Source organism: Vidua macroura, chromosome 6 (assembly GCF_024509145.1).
Source record: "Vidua macroura isolate BioBank_ID:100142 chromosome 6, ASM2450914v1, whole genome shotgun sequence".
NCBI classification, from domain to species: Eukaryota; Metazoa; Chordata; class Aves; order Passeriformes; family Viduidae; genus Vidua; species Vidua macroura.
Window position 1 is genome coordinate 17,046,503 of NC_071576.1, and position 23,349 is coordinate 17,069,851.

At 39.1% G+C, this 23,349-nt stretch overlaps 1 protein-coding gene and 1 long non-coding RNA gene across 6 annotated transcripts in view; one reads left to right on the forward strand and one right to left on the reverse strand.

The window, feature by feature from the left end:
- The window catches only part of TDP1 (tyrosyl-DNA phosphodiesterase 1), a 41,221-nt gene extending 24,369 nt beyond the window's left edge, over window positions 1-16,852 (reverse strand). For 4 of the 5 annotated variants that reach the window (XR_008437663.1, XR_008437664.1, XM_053981076.1 and 1 more), the window contains exons 1-11: window positions 16,779-16,852; window positions 15,520-16,070; window positions 14,568-14,611; window positions 13,858-13,913; window positions 11,790-11,886; window positions 10,666-10,700; window positions 9,510-9,602; window positions 7,745-7,915; window positions 6,092-6,170; window positions 3,001-3,186; window positions 2,188-2,236 (exon numbers count right to left, since the gene is read on the reverse strand). Coding sequence is in view for 3 of the 5 variants with exons in the window: in XM_053981076.1 (XP_053837051.1) it covers window positions 2,188-2,236; window positions 3,001-3,186; window positions 6,092-6,170; window positions 7,745-7,915; window positions 9,510-9,602; window positions 10,666-10,700; window positions 11,790-11,886; window positions 13,858-13,913; window positions 14,568-14,611; window positions 15,520-16,066 (1,357 nt within the window). In the remaining 2 variants the exon portion in view is untranslated. Of the gene's footprint in view, window positions 1-2,187; window positions 2,237-3,000; window positions 3,187-6,091; window positions 6,171-7,744; window positions 7,916-9,509; window positions 9,603-10,665; window positions 10,701-11,789; window positions 11,887-13,857; window positions 13,914-14,567; window positions 14,612-15,519; window positions 16,071-16,552; window positions 16,561-16,778 lie in introns of those variants that run through there. The other variant, XM_053981075.1, reaches the window with a different exon arrangement.
- A 57-nt stretch (window positions 16,853-16,909) lies between these two features.
- LOC128808921 (uncharacterized) lies at window positions 16,910-23,300 on the forward strand. The gene is made up of 3 exons (XR_008437568.1): window positions 16,910-17,269; window positions 17,933-18,030; window positions 23,180-23,300. It is a non-coding gene; the product is annotated as an uncharacterized LOC128808921 (long non-coding RNA).
- Window positions 23,301-23,349: the final 49 nt, after the last annotated feature.

A 23,349-nucleotide genomic window follows, 5' to 3' on the forward strand; every position in this document is an offset into this window, starting at 1 on the left:
CACGAGAAACAGTTCTCTCGTGGCTCCAATGTCACAGCGAATCAACCGGCCAGGAAAGGAAAATTACTACGTATGTCCAAACACTAACAAGAGGAAAGACAAAAACTTCTGAAAACATTCATGCTAGCTCCATGTTCAAAATCCACCAGCTGCCAGAATTCAAAAGCTACTCTCGTGCACAGGAGCATAGGTATCCAGCTTGGAACAGGAACACTTTTAATGATTCAACAAAGCCAAAGAACTCCTGAATTGCTGAAGTTGACAGCATCCTCTGGAGATCATCTAGAGTAACTCCACGCTCAAAGCAGGGTTGAACAAAGCACACTGCTCAGTAGATTGTCCTGTCAGGTTTTGACTATGTTCAAAAACAAAGACTCTATAGCTTCTATGAGCAACCTATTCCATTTAAACATCAGAAAACAATTTTGCTGTAAGGATGAATTTAAATACAGGAGATTCCCATGTACATACCTTTTGTTCTTTCCCTGGTCACCACCCATACCATCTGCCCCTACTTTGCATCTTCCCATAATTTATATTTATACACACTGATAAGACTTCCCAGGAAAGCATTCTTCTCCCAAGTTCTAAGAATTATCCAGCTGTCTCAGCCTCTCCTTCCATGACAGATGCTCCAATCCTTTATTCATTTGTGTGGCTTTCTGCAGTACTTTGGTTCAGTATGTTCATATCTGTATTATACTGTGAAGTCAACAACTAGACACAGCATTCCAGAAGCAGTCTCACCAGTGCCAAATAGAGAGGATAGATCACTTCCTGGCAATGTACTTCCTAACACAGCCCAGGATTCTGCTGGCCTTCTTGCTACAAGGGTGCATTGCTGGTTCATCTTCAGCTTGGAAGACCATCAGCACTTCCTGGTCTTCTTCTGCAAAGCTGCTCACCTCTGGTTAATCCCCAGCGTTCACTCGTGCCTGGGGTTACTCTTGCCCCAGCTCAGTACTTTGCACTGCCCAAGGTTGCACTGCAAGAGGCTGCTGCCTGCTCATTTCTCCAGCCTGCACAGTTCCTCTGACTGACTGCACATCAACCACTCCTCCCCAGTCGGCATTATTTGGAAACTCCCTAAGGTGTACTCTGCCCCACCATCCAGGTCACTGATGAAGACATTAACACACCACCCCAGTATCACCCCAGTACCACGCTTGGCACATGCCACCACTAGTGGATGACCTCCTGCTAGCCTTTATGCCAACGCTCACAGCCTCTGAGGCTGGCAGCTCAGCCAGTTTCCAAGTTGCTCCACTTTCCACTCATCTAGCCTGTACTTAATCACATCATTGTAAAGATGTTAGACAAGACAGTGTTTAAAGACAAAGGTAAGCTAAACAACATCTAAGGGCACTCCCTCCTTCATCAAGCCACTTATCATAGAAGGACATCAGGTTAATTAGGCATAATTTCTCCTTTAAAAAATCTACACTGACTACTTGCAGACACCTTCTTTTTTTCCATCATATGTTTGGAAATATTTCCAGGATTCCTTGTTCCATTACCTTCCTAGGGATCAAGGTGAGGCTAGCAGGTCTGTAGGTCCCCTTCCCACAGACAGGAAAGAATTCTTTTCTTTCAGTACTCATGAATCTCTTCCAATTGCCTTGTTCTTTTGAAGACTTGTTTTTGAGTAACAGAAGCTTCCCTGCATCAGAATACTACAGTACCCATTTCTGTTTCAGGTTGGCTGGGGCTATGCTTTTACAAATACGACTTAATGAAAATAAACATGGGAATAATGAACACTACAGTTGTGTATTACAATATTACAAAAAGACCAATAACACCTTAGCCTCCATTTTATCTGATGTGCAGAATCATATTGCAATCACAACAGAAGGAGAACATGACACACTCAAACCTGGATTTTCTGCCAAAATTAAATGGTAACTGGAGTAAAAGTAGTGGGCAGGAGCTGTTGTTTTCCAGTATAATGACATATGAACATGACTAGAACAGACAAGTGTTACACACCAATGCCCACAAAACCTTATCTATTCAACCACAACAGGAGAGCTGGAGTCAGAGCTCCAGCAAAAGCAATAAGATTCTACTGCCATCTATTCTACCACATTATCAGCAAGATGAGAACTTCATGTTAACATTAACCACTGAAGTGATTTTGCAGGACATGACCACAAAAAGCAAATAAATGGGGATTCATCTGCTTACCAGGATAGCCTTCTAGACTTTGCCTCACATTGTTCACAGTAGGATAAACCTTCATGGAGGTAGAAAAAAAGTAACTTTAATAACAAAGCTCTCTGAATAGACAAGCTATCAATTTTCTAACTAACTCCTTAAAGAAAACTTGAGAAAAAAACAAATATTAAAAGCTACATTTTTTAGAATAAATTTACACTGCAGCTTACAACTACAATTGTGCCAGTTACACAGAAAGTCTAATATTTTCACCACTCTTACAGAGCTAAACAAAACTAGCTATCAAGTCTCAAGTAATACTGCTTCAGCCACTTTCACAGCAGCCAAAGCTAGTTCTTAACATTATTTTATGAGACTTTAGTCTCACACCTCAAATATGAGATATGAGTATGCAGGGGCAATTAGCACATGGTAAAGGCATAGTCTGACCATCATTTTTCCTTGGTTTAACAAACTCCTGCCACTAATTTTTCTGCTCCTCCCCTTAATTGTGCTAATAACCAAAGGTGTTAATGACTAAGGATTCAGTTACATCTCAGTAGGAAAAGCAGCTGCATCTAAAAAACCCAATGGAAGACAAGCTACAGAATGAGAAGATAATTTTGATGAGATGATATATAATCTAGTGTCATGCAGACAGAAATTATGGTACATTTTTATAGCAAACCACACACAACTAAACAGCTTTAAGTGGCATATATATAATTTCATTATGAAAACTCCATTACTCTCTTCCAAAAGTTAAAAGCAAAACAATGACTAAGATTTCCAAAACAAATGATTAAGTTTTAAATAAAGGTCACCAGCATCTAAAAGACATACCAAATGAATTGGGACATCACATTTACGGAAAGTTGTCACACTGCTGCCTGCAGCCACCAGGCTCTCCTGGAACTCCGAGCACAGCCATTTGGATCCATCAGCTCCCATTGAACCAATGCTTGAGAACTGTCCCACAAGAGGCCAGGATTCCTGTGCTGGTATTGACAAAGCATGCTCCTTCAAAAGCTGATGAGAGGAATTAAAACACTGTTAGACTTCAACACACAGAGAATACTTTAATCAGTTTGATGTCACTTTTGATGTAATAAATCCTCTGTAATTTACTTCTGATAATGAAGGAGACTAACATTCATACTACACATTTAACTTTGCAATTAAAAAAAAAATCATCAGGCTTTCCAAATAAACTCTATTCAAGAGAAGATTATACATCACAAGTTTTATCCAAAAGCACCAAAGCCAACCCATTAAATAATGGGTGAAAAGAATGTTAGCAGCTCTTTGTAGAAACATGAAACATTAGATTCAGAAATTCCAATAAATAAAACAACTAAATATTTGTCATATTTGGTGGTTGTTGGCCATAAAATTCTTCTTGTATCCCAAAACCATGACACCCAGCTACAACAGAAGTCTACAATAAGAGGGGAAAAAAGAACAATTGAAGAGAAAACTGAAATGATCCTTTTTTAGAGGAATTCTTCAGCTGTGGATGGAATTTAAAGTCACATTAAAATCAGACTGATATAAACAGATATTAAATTGTATGTAGTTGCCACCTTTACCCCACTCTAGACAAAACACACAATCTAATGGTTTCAGTCATCAATGGCTTCATCAACCATCAGTTCTATCTGCATTGTCACTAAAAACCTTTTCAAATCACAGAAACATTTGCCACAATATCATCTTTCTCCCTTACAAGCTTTTTCTGTTTTATTTTTTCTTCATTCTATGTCTAACTAGGCAAAAAACATCAGACAATGTGTACTAGAAAGGACAAGCTCTTAATGAGCAAAGGGATGTCCATAAGAGTAACCTCATGTTGAAAAGCAATGTGATACATAAATATTCTGTATGTTACAGAAGTTTGCCACAGACAGCATTAGATTTCCATATAAAATTCCTGACAGTATTTGAAATAATGCCACTTCAGCAGGAGGTACAGGTCAAAAATTCTCCAATTATGAGAAATATTTAATATATGACATGAAATACCTCATCAAATTCTGGAAAACAAACAACAAAAAACACAAAAAACCAACCAACCAAAAAAACAAAACAAAACAAAAAAAAAACAACCCACCAAAAAAGAGAAAAGAGTCCAAACCAAACAAGAAGGGTCCCTGCAAACTTGTTATATGCAATCTTGAAGATTTGCCATTACTGCTTACCTAAATAAACATAAGACCTCTAAAGGCAAGAGAGTTCAACTATTGGCATAATACTGTCATATTCACCCCTAACCATATCCCTAAGTCCTATACCTGTACATCTGTTAAATATCTTCAAGGATGGCGACTCCACCACTTCCCCATGGCAGCCTGTTCCAATCCTTGACAGACTTTGAAGGAATTTTTCTTAATATCCAAATTATACCTCCCCTGGCACAACTTGAGGCCATTTCCTCTTGTCCTATCACTTGTTACTGGGGAGAAGAAACCAACCCCCAGTCAGCCACATCCTCCTTTCAAGCAGCTGTAGAGAGCAATAAGGTCTCCCCAAACCCTTTTCTCTCCAGGCTGAACACCTCCAACTCCCTGAGCTGCTTCTCATCAGCACCATGGTCTAGGCCCTTTGCCAGCTCTGCTGCCCTTCTCTGGACACACTCCAGCACGCCAATGTCTTTCTTGTCATAAGAGGCCCAAAACTGGACACAGCACTCGAGGTGTGGCCTCACCAGTGCTGAATACAGGGGGAAAATCCCTGCCCTGGTCCTGCTGGCCACACTATTGCTGACACTGGCCAAGATGCCATTGGCCTTCTTGGCCACACACTGGCTCATGTCCAGCTGCTGTCAGATGGCACCCCCAGGTCCTTTTCCACCAGTCAGCTTTCCAGTCACTCTGTCCCCAGCCTGTAGTGCTGCATGGGGTTGCTGTGACTCAAATGCAGCACCTGGCACGTGGTCTTGTTGAACCTCACACAGCTGGTCTCCACTCATTGATCCAGCCTGTCTAGATCCCTCTGTAGAACCTTCCTACCTTCCAGCAGATAAACACTCCCCTCCAACTTGGTGTGCTCAATAAGGAGCCCTGGGGAACACCACTTGTGACTGTCAGCCAGCTGGATGTAACTCCATTCACCACTCCCTGAGATCAGCCATCCAAGCCAATTTTCTACCCAGCAATGAGTACCTCCATCCAGACCAGGAGCAGCCAGTTTCTCCAGGAGAATTCTGCATTAAGGTTTTACTAATGTTCAGGCAGACAAAATCCACAGCCTTTCCCTCACCCACTAGTCTGTTATAGAAGGAGATCAGATTAGGCAAGCAGGACCGGCCTTTCATACTCATGCTGATTGGGCCAAATGACCTGGGTATCCAGTCAACTGTGATCTCCCCAGCTAGCCAGAACAGCTGATAAATGATTGGAAATGCCTCAATGAGCACTTTTGTCAGCTCCCTCAGTGGATCCCATTTGGTCCCATGGACTTGTGTACATTTCAGTGTTGCAGCAGGTCACTGACTGGTTCCGTTTGGGTTGTGGGGGTTTCATTCCACTCTCTGTCCCTGTCTTCCAGCTTGGGAAGTTGGACACATGGAGAACAGGTCCTGCTGTTAAAGACAGAGGCAAGGTAGGCATCAAGCACCTCAGCCTTTGCCTCATCCTTTGTCACTATGTCTCCCCCTGCATCCAGTAAATGATGGAGATTCTCATTCTCTCATTCTCATTCTCTTTTTATTGCTAATGTACTTATAAAAGCATTTTTATTGTATTTTTCATCAGTAGACAGATTAAGTTAAGTTCTAAGTTGCAAGCCTATATATGTTATTGCTAACTTTAACTGTAACAATGTATTAAAAGACTTATGATGACAGCTGGAAAAATTGGAAGGAATTGAAGGATTCGCTCCAAAATTCTATTTATATTTTAAGGGATATTAACAATAATGGTTACAGTTTTGGTACCTTTCTGAGCCTAAGATGGCCCCACTTTTCTTTATCACTGCCTTGATATCGTCCAGGGGTAGAACCAAGCAGATACACTCTAAAAAAAGAAAAAACCAACATATTTTTGTAGATCTCAAGTGCTTTGGTTTGTAAAGTAGCAAGGTATTTAAGTAAAACTTACTAGCAAGATTGAACACTCAAGTGCAACCAGAAATATTTAATGTCTCTCATGGGATTTATAATAAAAAGAAAAGTGGATTTTCAGCTGTATAATTTATTATCAGCATCCTATATGGCTGTCATATATCACCAGGCTGTTCTACAGCAGAGACAAGAACTAGATCTTTTTCAGTGTGCAAAAATGCAGAAGACAGATAATGCTAGCAATACACACAAATAGCTCTTTTGGTACATAACTGGGCACGTAATTTTGAGTAAAGCCAATCTACTGCTACATCCAAATCAGCAGATTCAGGTATGAGTTTTCATTTGGGCACCTAATAGTTCAGATGCAAAGTACAGCTTTCTCAACACTTCCTAATAATGGATTTAGTAACCTATTTGACTTTGTCCTCTAAACAGGGAAGAGACCTGCCTAAAGTCACAACAAATTGATGCTTTAAGAAGCTGTTCCCTACTGCATACATCTCATGCCTAACTTTATCCATGACTGAATGCCCCCTACAGAACATCAAATGGCAAACCTTATCCTAACAAGTGACTCTTTCCTATCACATGCATAAATTCCTATCAGCTAGGGCTCATCTGTTTAAACTCATGCTGATGGTCAATGCAATCAGAGCAGCTGTTAGCTCATCTGATTATAAACTACATACTTTTTTTAAAATACCCTCTGTAATCTTTTAAGACTCCTTGTAGAGATAAAAGCACTTTTTAATGTATAAACTAGACAAGGTTTCAGTCTCTATTACCACTGCAGTATATGACCATTTTCAGCTTTTCTTTTCAACAATTTTTGTTCAGATTATAAAAGAGCAATTAAGTTGCCAGGGAGATTTACACTTTCTGAAGTACATGCTCATATTTAAGTGCAACTATTTATTAGAAGTAAATTAAGCATCCTGAATTATTTTAAAGTAATATCAGCAATGTGATATTAGAGAAGACTATTCCAAGACCAGTTAGACACAACATTGCCCACCAAAACCAATCCATGCCTGTTATAGGCAAAATTCTACAGATATGTATGTTGATTAAATTCTGCCTTACAAACTGATTCCTACTCTGAATAAAAGCCTCATTCCAGTAACCTTTGCTTATATGACCACTCTTACATGACAAACCCTATACAACACAATTTTTTTCCACTGGTAATATTACTGGAGTAAATACTTGAGCCAGACTGGCTCAAATGAAACCAAGCCCTTAGTACTTTTTAGCTACCTTCTGCAAAGTTGCTGCTGGTGCAGCTTTCTTTCTTCTTTTAAAATGCATGCTTATAAAACTAGAAGTTGGTCTATTTGACATAATCTACATAAGAGAATTTTTTATAACTATATAAAGTCATGTTTGAACACTCAAGCCTGAAACAAGACTACCTTACAAAATAAGCATGAGGTCTAACAGATCCTAACACAGATATCTAATTTCTAGGAAAAGAAGAAAAAAACCCACATATGCAAGTTACAAAAAACTTAAGATTATATATACCTTGTTTCTGATAAATCATGTTCTTGAATCAGATCTATCCATTCCTTGAGTGCAGGAGAATTGTAAGCTGCCAAGTAACTTATTAGGTCAGACTTAAAATTAGTCACAGATTCACCAGCAGAACCAGATGCTCCCTTAGACAGCCTTGGATATAAAGGGCTTAGCCATATTCTTAAAAAGAAAAAACATCAGCCATTTAAACAAGCACATGCATTAATAACACACGGGTTTAGTACAGGAGTAAAACACATCTGAAGGTCCTAAGCAAATACTTGACAGATTAATTGTGGTACTAACTATAGATGTTTGTCTTTACATCTACAGAATCCGCTCATATTTGAAATCATAAAACTAATACTTTCAAATGAAATCAACATTCTCATAATTTATCCACACATACATTTACAGCTTTCACCACTGTTGAACTGGTCAGGCTCAGACTTAGCAAGCATCTGTCCTTTCATCAACATTTTCTATAGGAATAGAACACTGCAATGTGTTCTGCTAAACTACTGGTTTGTGCAACTGCATAGAAAACCACCAATTAAAGCATCTGAAAGGTTTATACAGTTTGAAGAGTAGCCCACAATATAGGTTGCCTCTCAAGAACCTCCATCAGAGTAAAAGAGGATGGGCACCACACAGGGAAAACATTTAGCATTTCTTTCCAGTCACACTTTACTGCAGCCATGGGAACCAAAGATTCTGCATTATCGACTTTACAATGTGTTCATTCTACCCTTTGAAATTCAGAACCACCACATTGTGATCCTGCATAACACCACAGTATCCAAAAGCTAAAAAAGAAAACTATTTCTCATATTTGACAAGTAGGGGAACTTATTAAGCATCCCAACAGGTATTTTCATGCCTTCTTAGCTTTCTGAAAAGCTAACTGTCATAAGATACTAAAGCCACCCATAAGATTTAAAGGCAAAAAACAACCAGTGTGTAATTTTGCCACTCAAAGAGCTTGTATCAGACAAGTAAAGTCTCAAAACCCAGCCATATTTAATGGCAGCAGAATGAATGTCAAAGTGACAGTAACCTCTGAAAAGCAACTTTCCATTAGTTTGAAGAAATTTTATACCCTGATTTATTGTGGTCATCTAACTAAAAAAATGCTCCCATAAAAACAGCCAAAAAACTGAAGAGTTGAGGACCCTTATATTAACATGCCACTTCATCCTGTTTTTTTGTGCTCTCAACAAAACTATGTCCTAAGCTGGTCATTAAGTTTAAAGACTTCTACCAAAAAAATAAAACAGGAAAAAAAATTCCTTCCCAGGAAAGGATACTGGGTGAATACTAGGTCATCTGGTATTACAGAACCAATAATGCCCAATATTTGTCAGACTACATTCTAGATACAGTCACAACAAAACCAGAATATTTGCACATCCATATTATTTTTGCAGTATTAAGATAAGTTTTAAATAGATGCTTCAGTTCTATCTAAACAGTACTTTATAACTACAAAGTTTTTTCATAAAGAGACAGCACAGCATAATAAAACTTTGTCTCAGTCAGATTGATTTTAAACTATCCGCCAACTAGGAACATAGTTTTGTTTACAGGAGAAAGCAAGTTCACACCCAGACAGCTACCAGCATTCTAAGTCAAATTTTTAAAATTTTTGTTTTAGAATAGCTCTATTTTAAGAGTGTAAGGCTTGCAACACTAGATCACCTAATATCCCATCTCCAGCAGGAGCAAATACCTATGGAAAATATTAAACATTCACCTGCTAGAGATTGTTGCTTACCCCTGAGTTTTCTGGTACCAATCTTCAGCAATAAGATTGGATGTATGTATCACAACTCGAAGACCTTCTTCATACAGCAACAGCATCATTTTCCTTTAAAAAAAGATATATAACTCTTCATTTATAAGTACACTGAGAGTAGGAGATAAATCAGCAATTCATTAAAAGGCTCCAAGATAATTATTTTCAAAAATACGTTCTCATTCACGCAAGCACTTAGACTTCAAGTGCATGCCAAGCTCACATGACAGTCATTAGACTATCCCCATAAATTTTATCCCAGAGTACAGCTTAACATCTCATGCAACTAATTATCCACAACAAAGTGAATATTTGCAGAACACTTCCTATATTTGCACAGTTCTTTAGATACTTATCTCTTTGGAGATAGTCAGAAAAAGCACTAAGGAACACTGAAAGACCTTTACTTAAAACTGAATTTATTAAAACCTAGTTACTTCCTCTTAAATTGACTTTTACTTTAAAAGAATGTATTTACTTATCATAACTCTTAACTCAAGCTACAGCACAAAGGAATTTTAAAAATAGTAGCTGAGATAAACATACACATCTGTATCTTTTGTAAAAAAAATCCTCAAATTTTCATATCCAAGTTTTCATTACCTGTGTAAAGGCAGCATGTGATCCCAAAGGATGATATCTGAAACCCAAACTGAACTCAAATGACCTTTGGTAAAACATAACATCTGCTCTTTTCTGTAGATTTCCATCTACAAAATTTGCTTTGAGACACTTCTATTATATCCAATTCAAGTTTTTTTCTTTGAGAAGAGTCCTAGATTCACTAGTTTGTCCACATGAACTGGAAAATGTCACAGATTGTCCATGTGAACTGGAAAACATGATCAGTAAATGAGTGTTGTGTTGGTCCTGCCTATGACTGAACAAGTTTGCATTACACTTTTGGTATTAAGGCATGAGGTAAGAGCCAGGACCTGCAGTCCACCTGTCTTAGACCAGTTCAACTTCAACTGTAACCTGCACATCTCATATCTACTCAATAGCTAATTTGTCTCATAAACTAGAACAATCCTGTCATCTCTAAATAGAAGATGTTTATGGAAGCTTTAAGATTCAACAATTTCTATGAAACCCAGTTTTGCTGCAGACCTTTCTGCTTCATAATGTTACTTACGTATGGTGAGTTCCAAATGCAATATCCAGTTTAGCCTACAAAATTAAAAGTTGATCATTAAAAATTGCTATTGTACATTGCTTCTTATTTTGTGTAATTTCACTGCTCTCTGGTGGACAGATCACAAAATACATGATCTTCCTTCTCCGTAATTCTAACGCACTTTCCACTTTCTACAAGCTAGATTTTAAATGGTAATGTAACTCTTGCTGGAACTGTTACAGAATTTGTGCCTCTCTTACTAGCAGGATTTTCAGAAATAATTGCAGAAAATAACTCAAGATACCAAACAGAAGCCAGCAATGTGCCCTTGCATGAAAGATGACTAACAGGGTCCTGGCCTGCATTAGAAGGACTGCTGCCACTAGGTCAAGGGAGGGGATGCTTCCCCACTGTTGAACACCAGTGAGGACACACCTGCAGTACTGGGTCCACATTCAACAGGAAACTCAGGATTATCAGACTGTTTCAAAGAGAACAAAATTCCAAGATCATTCTCCTTCTAACAAAGAGAACAGCATCCCCATGATCATTAATATACGTCACCTGGCAAAATCTTGAAACACTGGGAAGCTGCCATAGCCACACCCTCCCCCACAATGAAGCCAATGTATTCACCACTTAGGGACAGCAAAACAATGAATATAACATCAGAGATAAAATGGCACGTGCCAGGAAGTGTGCTCACAGCAATTTTAATTGTATCATGGAGATTATTTGTATCAGCATTTTCTTGTATAGAACATATTTGGGAAATAATAACTCTTTAATGAGATTTAAGATTATAGTGACACTAAGTTCTGTGCTTTACACAAAAATAATGCTTCCTTTTCAGCCACTGTAAGAACTTGAATGTAACATGTTAGTGGAGAAGGTGAGCAGCTCTTCTGTGAGCCCTGTGGCATTTCTGTGGGCAGCTGTTCTATACAAACTTTTGTGGGTGAAGCCTACCATTATCACATCTGACCAAGATCACTGTTACCATGTTCCTATGGTCCTGGTATGTATATTCCTCAAAGCTTAACAAAAAACTTCCCACATGAGGTATGTCTTCATCAGTCACAAGACTTTGAGTATAAGAGATGGCTTAACTTCAGCCAAAGGATGATACAAATGTTAATTACCTGACAAAAGCTAATATTCTCATAAGGCCGTGCTTGTGCAATTAGTTCAGCTTTGGATTCTCTCTTCTCACCGTGAACTATCAGCAACGGCTTCTTCCTTAAACAAAAGGAGATTACCATTAAAACATCAAGTGAATCAGCAATTAGCCTAAACCATTCCTTCATGTAGCTATGATATCTGGCCCCTAAATCTGATAGTCCAGCAGAAAGATGGCACTGAAATCAATATGCCTTATTAACTCACTCAAAATAGCAGTAACTACAATAGAACCTCTAAAGAATAGACAATGGAGAACTTTAACAAAAAAAGAAGGGAAACAGGAAATGTGGAGTAAAACAGGCACCAAAATATAAACTCTTAATAAAAGATCATGAAAGGAACTCTTGTCTCTATAGCTCGAAACAGACAAATGTAAGCTCTCAAAAACACCGATATACATAATGTGGATCTAAGACAATTTAGTAATTATCTTACAGAGAAGGTAGAAGACTGATAGGGAAAAGGAGGTCTATTCTGGCAGTACTTTGGTGTTCACTTCCTAAAAGTAAACTTCTGGTCCTGCCAAGCAGATCTAATCCATAGGGAGGTGTGTTGCCTCCCTGTGGTCCAGGTAAGAGACACCACCAAGAAAACTCAGCCCACTGATTATTATGGGTTTTTCAAGTGAGTACCAACAAAGTCCCAACAAGACTGCAGACAAGCAAGAGGGACCTCAGGGCCTTGGGACAGCTGGTCAAGACATCTGGAGCACAAGCTGTGTTCTCTTCTCTCTTGCCAGTTACAGGGAATGATGGGACAGGATGGAGATAACTGCACAGAGTACAAGCAGCTAAATACATAACTACAAGACAGGACTATGGGGCATCTCTTTACACCTCCACTGGGATACCAGCACACTCAAATACTTCCATAAAGCACCTGCATACCATAGTACAGGGAACAAACAGGAGGAACTAGAAAGCTGTGAGCAGTCACAGGGCTTTGATATCACTGCAATTACAGACACATGGTGGGATAGCTCACACAACTGGAATATTATCATGAAGGGCTACATGCTGTTTAGGAAAGACAGGAAGGTGCAGTAGTGGAGTTGCCTTCTACATAAGGCAACACTTGGAATATATCAATCAAGATATGTTCCAAGTGTTATGGGAAGTGTATGTGTTCCACTGTTATGGGTTAGGATAAAAGACAAGTAAGGGTGACACTGTTGTGGATGTTTGCTGCCTGCCATCTGATCAGCAGGGCTAAGTGGATGAGGCCTTCTACAGCAGCAGTACAAGCAGCCTCAGACCCAGGTTCTTGTGGGGGACTAACTACCCGGACATGTGCTGGAGAAGCAACACAGCAAAGCATGAACAGTACAGGAAGCTCCTTGAAAGTATTGATGACAGCTTTCTGACACATGCAGTGGAGGATCCCACAAGGAATGGTGTGCTGCTCAACCTAATGTGGTCCCTTCCAACCTTACCCACTCTGTGATTCTGTGAACTCTGGTTCTACTGCACTTCCAACAAAACAAACAAAAAAAGGCACATTATATGCTCACTTCATCTGCAGGACTTTGCAATTTTCAGAAAGGAATTTCAAGCAAACAAGAACTGCTTTTATGACAATACCTATCAACTTACTATATCATAGCCATGAAATCATCCTGATCCTTTTCACAGAGTTTTCTTGTGCCCTTGGTACATTCTCCCTTTTTTCTTGCACTATCTGGCTCTTGACTCAGTAAACTGTATGGCAAAATGCTTCTTGTTCCATCTTTACAGGTCATCTACTACCACGTCATTGAGGCCCACAATGGGACCTCCTCAGTGTTAACTAATAACGATCAGAAACCAGCTATCCTGAACTCTGACTATTTTCCAGTCTAGAAAAGAGATAAGAAATCAGAGAACTACAGCTGTGGAGTAAGAGAATAAAGAAAACTAAGTCTGTGCATATCAAATTGGTAACAATCATCTGCACTGCAAAGACATGCTTATCATTCACTTATAATGGGACCTTGTACAAACAGAAATGACCTGGAAATTTCATCATTTCACCTTCGTAAAGTAAACATACCTGAATTCCTGCGGGTACTGTCTTACAAGCCATCCCACATCTATACAGTAGTTAAACTTGTATGCAAGAAAAAGAAAACAGACTCATTAAAAATAATAAAACAGCTAGATAAATGAACTACAGCAAAAGCCTTTTATATTCATCACATTTTACTATGTACCTCATATATAGCACATTCTAAAAACAGGTGTATTTTTGACTTTTATATCCTCTTTCTCTTTAACAATTCAAGAATGAATTTAAGTTTCTCAAAAGTGTGAATTAGCGCTCATAAAATTTACTATCCAGGAAAAAAAGAATCACATGCACATAATGTAAAAGCTTAGGTTCAAGGATCATCTCTTTGCCATGTGTTTGTATCATGAATGATAGCAAAACTTCTAGGCAATAACAAAGATATTATTCCTAGACTGCAAGGTGTTCTTTCTGTCAAAAAACTTCATTTATATGAACATAAATACACACTTCTCATTGCACTTTCCTCAAAAACAGGAGACAGTAGTCTTATAAATGCCTGAATTCTACAGCAGAACATAGCATGGTGTTTGTATTTCAATAAATTATTCAACAGTTGAAAACATTTAAAACTCCCTCTGTATTTTAACATTCCCTGTTAATATCAGCTACACGGCACAAGCATGGATTATCAAATTTAAGATTAATGAAGTGAAGCAATCAAGTGAAATCAGTTTAGCAAACAGGAAACTCACCTGGGCAGAAGATATGAGAGTTCCAAAAAGAGGAGACAAAATATCTATTAAAAATATTAAAGCATAAATAAATAAAAAAGACTTCAAGTAAACATTTTGCATCTTGAATAGCTTGATAACTACCACAGCACAAGGGCCAGATTGTTCATAGACCTGGTGTAACAGAGGCATTCACAAGTTCAGTGTTCCAAGTATTCAAGTCATTGACTCTCCTGCGACTCATTTAGGATCATATGCTTACAAAAATTCATAATCCTCTTCCTGCTTTATTTTGTTGTATTTCTATCACAATTCTCTTACTAATACTTGTTTCTGATTCTGTCTTGTGATATATAAGATTTTATTTCTAACTACAGGGATGTTTAAAGGTGCACAAAGCTCTTCCCCCTTACATCAAATGACAACAGAGCATTCCTAAAGCATCAGTATTGTACACTAAAGGCTCCAGTCCATCTTGACTGATCGACAGCTCTTTCCCAGCTGAATTTAAACTGATGCATGAACCCCAGACAGAACTCCAGAAGTACTTCATCTATTAATAGTGAATTACTAGGTCCAAACCATTCAGCAGCACAGAGGCAAGTGCAAACAACTACTCAGATAGTTATGCACCCAAGAAAAGCACCCCTTTAAGTGCCACAAGTGGTCTTCCCCAGACTAGCTCACAAGGAGAGCAGCAATAAGAAGCAGCATGACTTGGCTAAATACACATTATATTTCTGCAGCCTAAGTCAAGTTACAACAAACTATCAGCAAATAATGCTTTATACACTATACTTCTAAAAGAGAAAGGTTCAGATAACAGAAACAATTTCTACAAACCAGCCCATTTAGAATATGAAATATCAGCAACACCAAGAAATACACGCATTTAAAAATACCCAGAAACCAAAAATAAGCATTCTCTTGCTTTCTCCCAAAAGCCCTCTTCTAGTAGAAGCCACTTGTTCACCTTTTATGTGCAGGGCTCCAGAATTATAGTTCTGTTCAATTCCACTGACTTTAGTGAGAAAAAACCTGAAAGGATTGCCTCCAGTCACCAAATCCCAGGTATCCTGGGCTTCACTGGGTGTTACATTATACTCCTCTTCTTTCAGATTCTCCAAGAGTTTGTCATCTTTGCAAAGATTCAAAGGATGCTCTTCGGGCACATCACATTTTTCTTCTTTCACTGCTTCTTTGTGGATATGCTTTTGCTGATCTTCAGGCTCTTCATCACTACTAGAAAGGCACCAACCTGAGCCTTCTTGGCTTGGTCTCTGTTTTACTGCTGGAGGTGCATCTGTAGAAAGACTTTTATCAGTGAGTTTCAGGGGAGAAGCTCTTCTCTTGTGAGCAGCTTTCCTAGCTTCAGAGCATGGATATTGTGGTCCACTTGTTCTACCACACGCAGGATCTGACAGTGAAGATGTACACGGTTTTTCACTGTCAGAATTTTCCTCGGCACTTTCATCGCTGCTAGATATTGTCCATTTACCGTGTGCGCCTTCCTGAAGCATGTTCCTAGGAAAGAAAAAAAAAAAAACAAACAAAAATTGTACGTTTTTGTTACGCTCAGGTCTGTCTCCCTTCCTAGCTTCTATTTGTTTATTGCTAAAGAACCGTGCTTCGGTATTTGGCAGAATCTCTGGGAAGCTTCATAGTGTACTACGCTTGTTTCTGTGCCCGGGAAACAAAGAAACACGTGCAGTGGTGGCAACCATCAAATAGGAAACAGCAAACGTGAAAACCTGCACATGGAAAACGGGCTAAGATAGAGACATCTATGGGAAAGCATTCTAAAAACCAGAGGTGTGAGCTACACGACACAGATATTTCCCCACGGCTGAGCGATCCAGCGCGCTCTGCTGAGCGGATTCAGGAGCAAAGGGCCCAGCCGGGGCGGCGCTTTCCGGCAGCCCCCGCGGTAACACCGCGGGACCGCAGCCTTCCTCCGTCAGCCCCGTGCTCCCCGCCAGCCCCTCCGTCGCGCCTCCCTCCTAAACCTCGGCGGCAGATCCCGGCCGCCGCCGCCCCCAGCGCGCCGAGGGCCGTGCGGCCGCGGCTCCCGCCGCCGCCCCACAGTGAAGGCAGCGCCCGCGGCAGGGGGAGGCGCCGCGCGGGCCACGGCACCAAAGAGCCCCGACAGCCGCTCCGGGGCTGCAGTCCGCCGGGCCCCCCGCCACCGCTTGCCCTAGCCGCCGCACTCCGCAGCCGCCAGCACTCACTCACCGACCCGCCGGCCGCCCGGCAGCGCCCGCGATGGGGAGCGAGAGCAGGCCCAGGCCCCGGCCCCGGCCCGCCCTCTCCGGCGCGGCCCCGCCCCCGAGCCGCTGCCGCGCGGCCGCCGTGAGGTGGTCAGGCGGCTCCAGGGGGCTGCACCGGCAAAGCAAGCGCGTTCCAGCGAGCTAAATTATTCTAACGAGCCTTCATTGGACCTTTATATTAGTTATGGGCAGGTGTGGAATTTGCATAATGGTTCGTTCGCCGCGGTGTTAATTACTGTGTCTGAAGTGCCCCGCTAATGAGATAACTGCGTGAGGACTTCGGGAAGGAGCGGGAGGAAAGCAGGTGTAAAGTTAATCAAAGGAGGAGCGCGGCCCGCATCAAAGCGGGCTTCGGCTGCTGCGGTGAACCGAGCGCTCTGTTCTCGTTATCTAATTTATTGTAAGCTTGTGGCTGCAGTTAACAAATTCTGGAAGTACCAACACACAATGAAAACGGTAGGCTACTCTAGGAAAAGCTTTCCTAAAAATTCAGCTGGTTTGTGTCATTCTCAGTGCTTATCCGCAGAGTTGTGTGTGACGGTTTTCCCTGAAATGCTCTGTGGATAAACCCTTTGCTACTGTAAGATATGATGCTGTATTATCAGCCCTTCCGAAGGTGTTCTGTGGGAAAAGCTCTGAGGAACATTGGATGGCTTTGTATGTTATGTGTGTAGTCTCTTCTCTAAGTATAGGCTCTGGAAATGTTTTTTTTTGTTTTCTACAAGTACCTCAGAAAATTTGATGGCTTTTGACTACGCTTTCATTGCACTCTCTCCTCATAGTTCCTGTCTGTGTGGTGACTTAACTGAGAATTAAAGCTATCTGGCATTTTTCAAGAAAAAAAATGTATGGTCTGATAGAAGGAAATTTCATGTGATTTGTTTCCTATAAGTCTGTACTGTGTATTCTAAGTTTGCAAAAACCTTTTTCATCATAAGCACATAAAATGTAGTAGTATGAAAAAATTTTATTTTAACCTAAAATCCCAAACTGAATGGACTTGCCCATTTTCAGTTTTACTGGAACAGACTGGGTGAATAGAGGTGATTCAACAAGTGCCTCTTTTTTTCCCTAGGTTAGGTTTATTGGCTTTTAATGCAAATCACTTTCTTTCTGCAGGATTTTGAAGTGTGCAATGAAGATAGTAAAGGCTATTTAAGCAGAGAAGACTCTACAGTTGGTCTAATAATGGTTTTTTTTGCTAGAAACGCTCAAAGGTATATACTTTTCCATTTATGTTCTGAAGATCCAGGTTATAGATGTCTCACTCTTGAGAACACTATGTACTGATTGGTCTACTCTAATTGGAGTGGGTTGCTGTAGGTGTGGTAAACAGAAATACCTACAAATCCTAAAAGTCATTTTCTAATTTGCACGTATTTCTTCCAAAAGAAACTAATCAAACCCCTGGCTTTTCTGTTGAAGACTGATGAATAGAAGGTTGTATTGTATTTCATATGTGTACAAGATATATAAAGTAAGTGACTTACTGAGCTTGTTATTGGTTTTTATCAGTAGTACATTCAAACAGTAGTGGTTTCAGTAAATGTGAAACTGCTACATGTCCCAGTAATAAATGTGTAGTCTCAAAAACATATCTGGTTTTGATTTCATGTAATAGTTGGACATTTTTAGCCATGACTTGTCAAATGTAAATCTACAGCTCTACAGAAATCTTAAGAAAAGAAAGATTAATTGAGAGAAATAATGTGTTTCCATACTTACAGGAAAATACAGGATATATTGTATGGCTTGATGTAGTTTTAGAAGTAATATTTTTACTCAAATAAGTACAAGTGAATTAAAAAAGAGTATAAAGAACACAAAAGATTTCAGAATACACACAGTGTATCTGTGAGTCTGTTTTTCTCATGGCATGTCAATAAATGAGACTAATCTACTATAAAGTGTATTATATATATAAAGTATAGAAAGGCTGAATCATCTTTCTTCTCCAGCTTGAGCAATCTTCTTCCCCAATGACTGCTTGCGACTAATTATTATTATTATTATTTTTAAATTAGACACATATTTTACAAAAACTGTCTTGATGAGGTTGTAAACAAAATTGTGTCTATGATAATTTAGAGTAAAACCCACAAAAATATTTTAGTAAACTATGAAAGTAGTAATTTCTGATGCATTTCAGCTGTGGGTAAACATTTTTTCAATGAACTGTGGCCGGATCTAAAAATTCTTAAGGCTTCTAACGTGAGTCCTAACTGCTGAATTATGAATCTCAAAATGCTCGGCTTCTTTCTTACCTATCTTCTCCTAGCTATTTTTACCATATAAAAATGTTCTGTCAAATTCCCTGTATGTTTCTTCCAGCAGGAGTACTCAAAACATGCTTAAGGCATTTAAACAAGAGCAGGCTCTGTGCATGAGTCACTGATGGCATCTCCTTGGAAAGAGAATACAAGTAGAGGACTGCTGGGATGACAGGAGATGCAGGTTTAGTTATTTCTTCCTGAAAAGGTGCCAAGTCGCACCTGCTGTGGCTTTAGGCATTACTGTGACCATTTGGTCTGTGCAGCTGCACAAAAATTAATTAAGAAACCTTTGTTCTAGGGCTGATTCTGTCATCTAGTGGTTTTGCTGGCTCCTTAAGTGGGCCCAATTCCAGCAACTGTTGCCCTTTACCCAGTTACTGCTCATTGTGAAGATCCCTAAAAGGTCCCTGGGGAGGCAGATACTTTTCTTTGTGTCTTCTGCTAGTGTTCATTAGGCAAGGTTTGTAGCACAGCCACATGTTTTGCTTTTGCTGATGATTAGGTCCTGAGTGTGTTCCTCTCAAAGTGTGTGTGGTTTTTAATCTGGTTCTGAGAAACACAACTTTCTCTGTGCACCAGAGAGGAACCAAATGCAGATGTTGCAATCCTAAAAGTTAATTGTTAGGATCCAGTTCTTGAGCATGTTATTGTGCATATTGCTTTGTTGTCAAAATTCACAAAATCCTAGGCTATAGGAACAGCCCTTCTATTTTTTTGGAAACTATTAAGAACAGCCCTGGCAAGGAGAGTCCTTTCAATTGCTTTTGCAAGACATGGGGAATAGTGTATATACATTATTTCTTAAGGTGAAACTGTTTTTCAGCTGCACTACATACTAATATAGTTTTTTCAGTAGAAATGGCAATTGCTTAGCATCATGAACTGCAATCAAGCAATTGAATTTTTAGTAAATTGTTGCTGCTTTTTTTTTGGTCACGTTTGCATTTATTCTATAAGTTAAAAGTAATACTGACTTTACCCGCTAGATGTCATGAATGAACTCTTCCTTGGAAAAGGTGAGCTCTACGAATTTGAATCACATTCCTACTCCACATGATTTTTCTAAATAATTTGTTATAACAATGCTATATTGTGAGTAAAATACTATTTTAGTGTGGTTATTAATATAAATTTTGAACTTTATGTAATTTTAATGTTTAAAATTAAACTTTCTGAGGCAAATAACTGGGAAAAATGTAAACAGAGGTTGAATTCATTGTTGAACTGATATTGTATGTATATCTGCATATAAATACTGTCATTTCTGGGAACTAGCAACGTTGTAGGAATCATGTCTATGTGATTTTTTTTTTTCATTCTCTGACAGTTTTTTCTCTTTTCCTCAAAATTATTTCAAGTCATCTAAAATGCTCTTATATTTCAGCAACCATTCAGCTAACCAGTTGCTAGCATTTAATCTTCCAAATGAAAAGGGGACTGCAGGAATTGTAGTCATTAAAATACATCATTTCCCAAGCTGAAGTTTCCTTCCTGGTACTTTACATTTAGATCTAGCTAAAAGCACTTTCTACAGTGTTCCTGGGAGGCCAGGTCCCCGATGTCCAGTCGTTTCCTTGACCCAACGCTGTACCTTCACAGGAGGACACCAGCAGGTCAACAGCTGCTGCTGAACAAGATGCCAGCAGCAGGACACCCTGACATCCAGAGTAGAGGAGAGCAGTCTGAGCTCAAGGCTGCTTTCAGCTGCTCTCCTGGCACATCTTATCAAAGCTTTCTAGACAAAATCCCTAGTCTGTTTATGTATCTGACATGGTCATGGGGAAAGTGTTGCAGGCGTGGTGGAACATACAGACTTAGCTTAAGTGGTCTCATCATGTTTGGCTTGTCCTTTCTCCAGAATGGAATAAGCTTAGGTTGCTCTGGAATGTGCTCACATCCCCTCAGGTGGCTGTCTCAGTGCTGCAGCTGTGTGCAGTCTTGTACTCTGACAACACAGATCTAAGAGTTCAAACTCATGAGCATACAGTCCTGTCAAAAAGGGAAATAATATAGCTCAAAGTGGACCTCTCTGCTTTACTTGGCTATATTCTCCCTTTCTGTTCCTTACATTGTTCAAAGATGTTTTGCAGGGGTCTCTTGGTCACCTCCTAAATCAGTTCTGATTTTTTTTTTTTTATTGTTTTCATCATGTAATTTAGCTTATTGCTTTTGTACTCTAAATTAATCCTGGTAACACACTAATATTAGTGAGTATTAGTGAATCATGGAAATTTGCTAATCAACATGTAAATGTTGCTCCAGTGTTCCTGTCAGATAAAATTTTGAGGTAAGAACCTGCTGAAAGGCACTAAAGGAGATATATAGTACATAAAATAAGATGGGTTTCAGAAAAGCTGTAGAAGCATAAATGATGCAAATATCTTTTGCATTTTTTCTTCATTTTTTCTATATTTTTATTGACGTTTTTATTTTAGACAGATTTACCAAATTAATTTTGATCCAGCTAGTCTTCAGTAAATATGGTTTCCAATCTGAATATTAAATGAGAAAGTTCTTTCATTGTTTGGAGGAAATAACAGATGTGGGTGCTGATGCTCCAGAAGTTAGATTTAAATATTACACTTCCTTTGTGTATAAAGAACTCAAATTTCTATGAAGTTAAGCATCTTTGTTCAAACATACTGAGTTTGAGATTTTAATATTGATTAGGACTACGTATATATTCTTTTTTGATAAGAGGGTGGTTTTATTTTAATTAGAATGAAATATTTTCTTACTTAAATGCCATAGTTGCTACTGTTGTATAATATATCCTAATCATGAAGCTGGTGAGGGGTCTGGAGATCAGTCATAGGAGGAATACCTGAGGGAACTGGGGTTGTTTAGCCTGGAGAAGAGAAAGCTCAGGGAAGACCTTATTCTCTACAACCACCTGAAAGGAGGTTGTAGCCAGGTGGGGGTCAGTCTCTTCTCCAAATAACCAGCAAAAGTGCAAGAGGAAATGGCCTCAAGTTACACCAGAGGAGGTTTAGACAGGATATTAGGAAAAATTCCTTCACCAAAAGACCTGTGAAGCATTGGGACTGGGGAGGTGGTAGAGATTCTGGAGGTATTTAACATACATGTAGATGCACTGCTTAGGGACATGGTTTAGTGGTGAACAAGGCAATGGTAAGTTAACAGTTGGCCTAAAAGAACTTAAGGGTCTTTTCCAACCGAAATGATGCTATGATTCTAATATTTGATTCTGTAAATGAGCTGACCATGGCTATTAAAGAGATTTCATACAGTTTTGTAATACTTTTAGTGCTTCTATGTTATGCTTAGCTTGAACTTATTCTTGCCACTCAAAGTGGCATTTCTTAATAGCAGCATTGTATTGATTAATGAATTTTTTGATAATGATGCACTATTAACTTGGGAAAATACTGGAATCCTACACCATAATTCAATAAATAGGCTTCTCATTTATATAGTCCTTCTTGGGTTTTGTTGTTCTTGACATTACCAATTTACACTCAAACTTCTGTTTGTGGGGTCATGTGGCAAGTCTTATTGGATAAATTATTCATATTAAAAATGAAGTTGCAAAATACTGAGGTTGCTTTTATTGCTAAATTCTGTCTTTGCTTTTGCCACATGGCTCCACAGGTATTTGTATCAATATATTTGAAAGGCATTATGGAAGCTGATCCTGTTTATTCTAGTGTTGATGCTAGAACACATGCTCATTAAGCCACACCCATTCTTGTAAATCTTTAATTTAGGCAACAAATACAAAATAAAGATTGTTTGGTTTGGGATTTTTTCCCAGGAGAAAAACCACATGAATGTCTGAACCAGAAATAGTGAACTAAGATAAAAAGGTAGATCATGGATTTGTTAATACCTAATGGCTTTTATAATTTTTAAGTTGTCCTTTTTGTATGTTGACATAGCTTTGCAGCCTGTTCTAGTAGCACATGAATCGGCAGCTCTCCAAATCAATGAATAGGCGGGACTCTATTATAGGAGTCATTCTATAAAAGGAAAATTGTATGCTCTAATTTTCTGGGCTCTTGTGTTACTATGAAAGAGAAGGAGTAGATGGAAGGAAAGCTTATACTACTTTTTTATCATTTCACTTCCATAGTTATCCAATTGAATGGAAAGCGGCTCATGCAGGCAAGTTCAGCATGTTTGGGCAACCTCTGTTATTATAGAAATGGTGCATGTACAGAACATAGCAGTTGAAAGCAGCAAGACAGTGTAATCCTGGAAACTGAGATGGTAATAGTTCTTATTATATGATTTTCAAAGAAG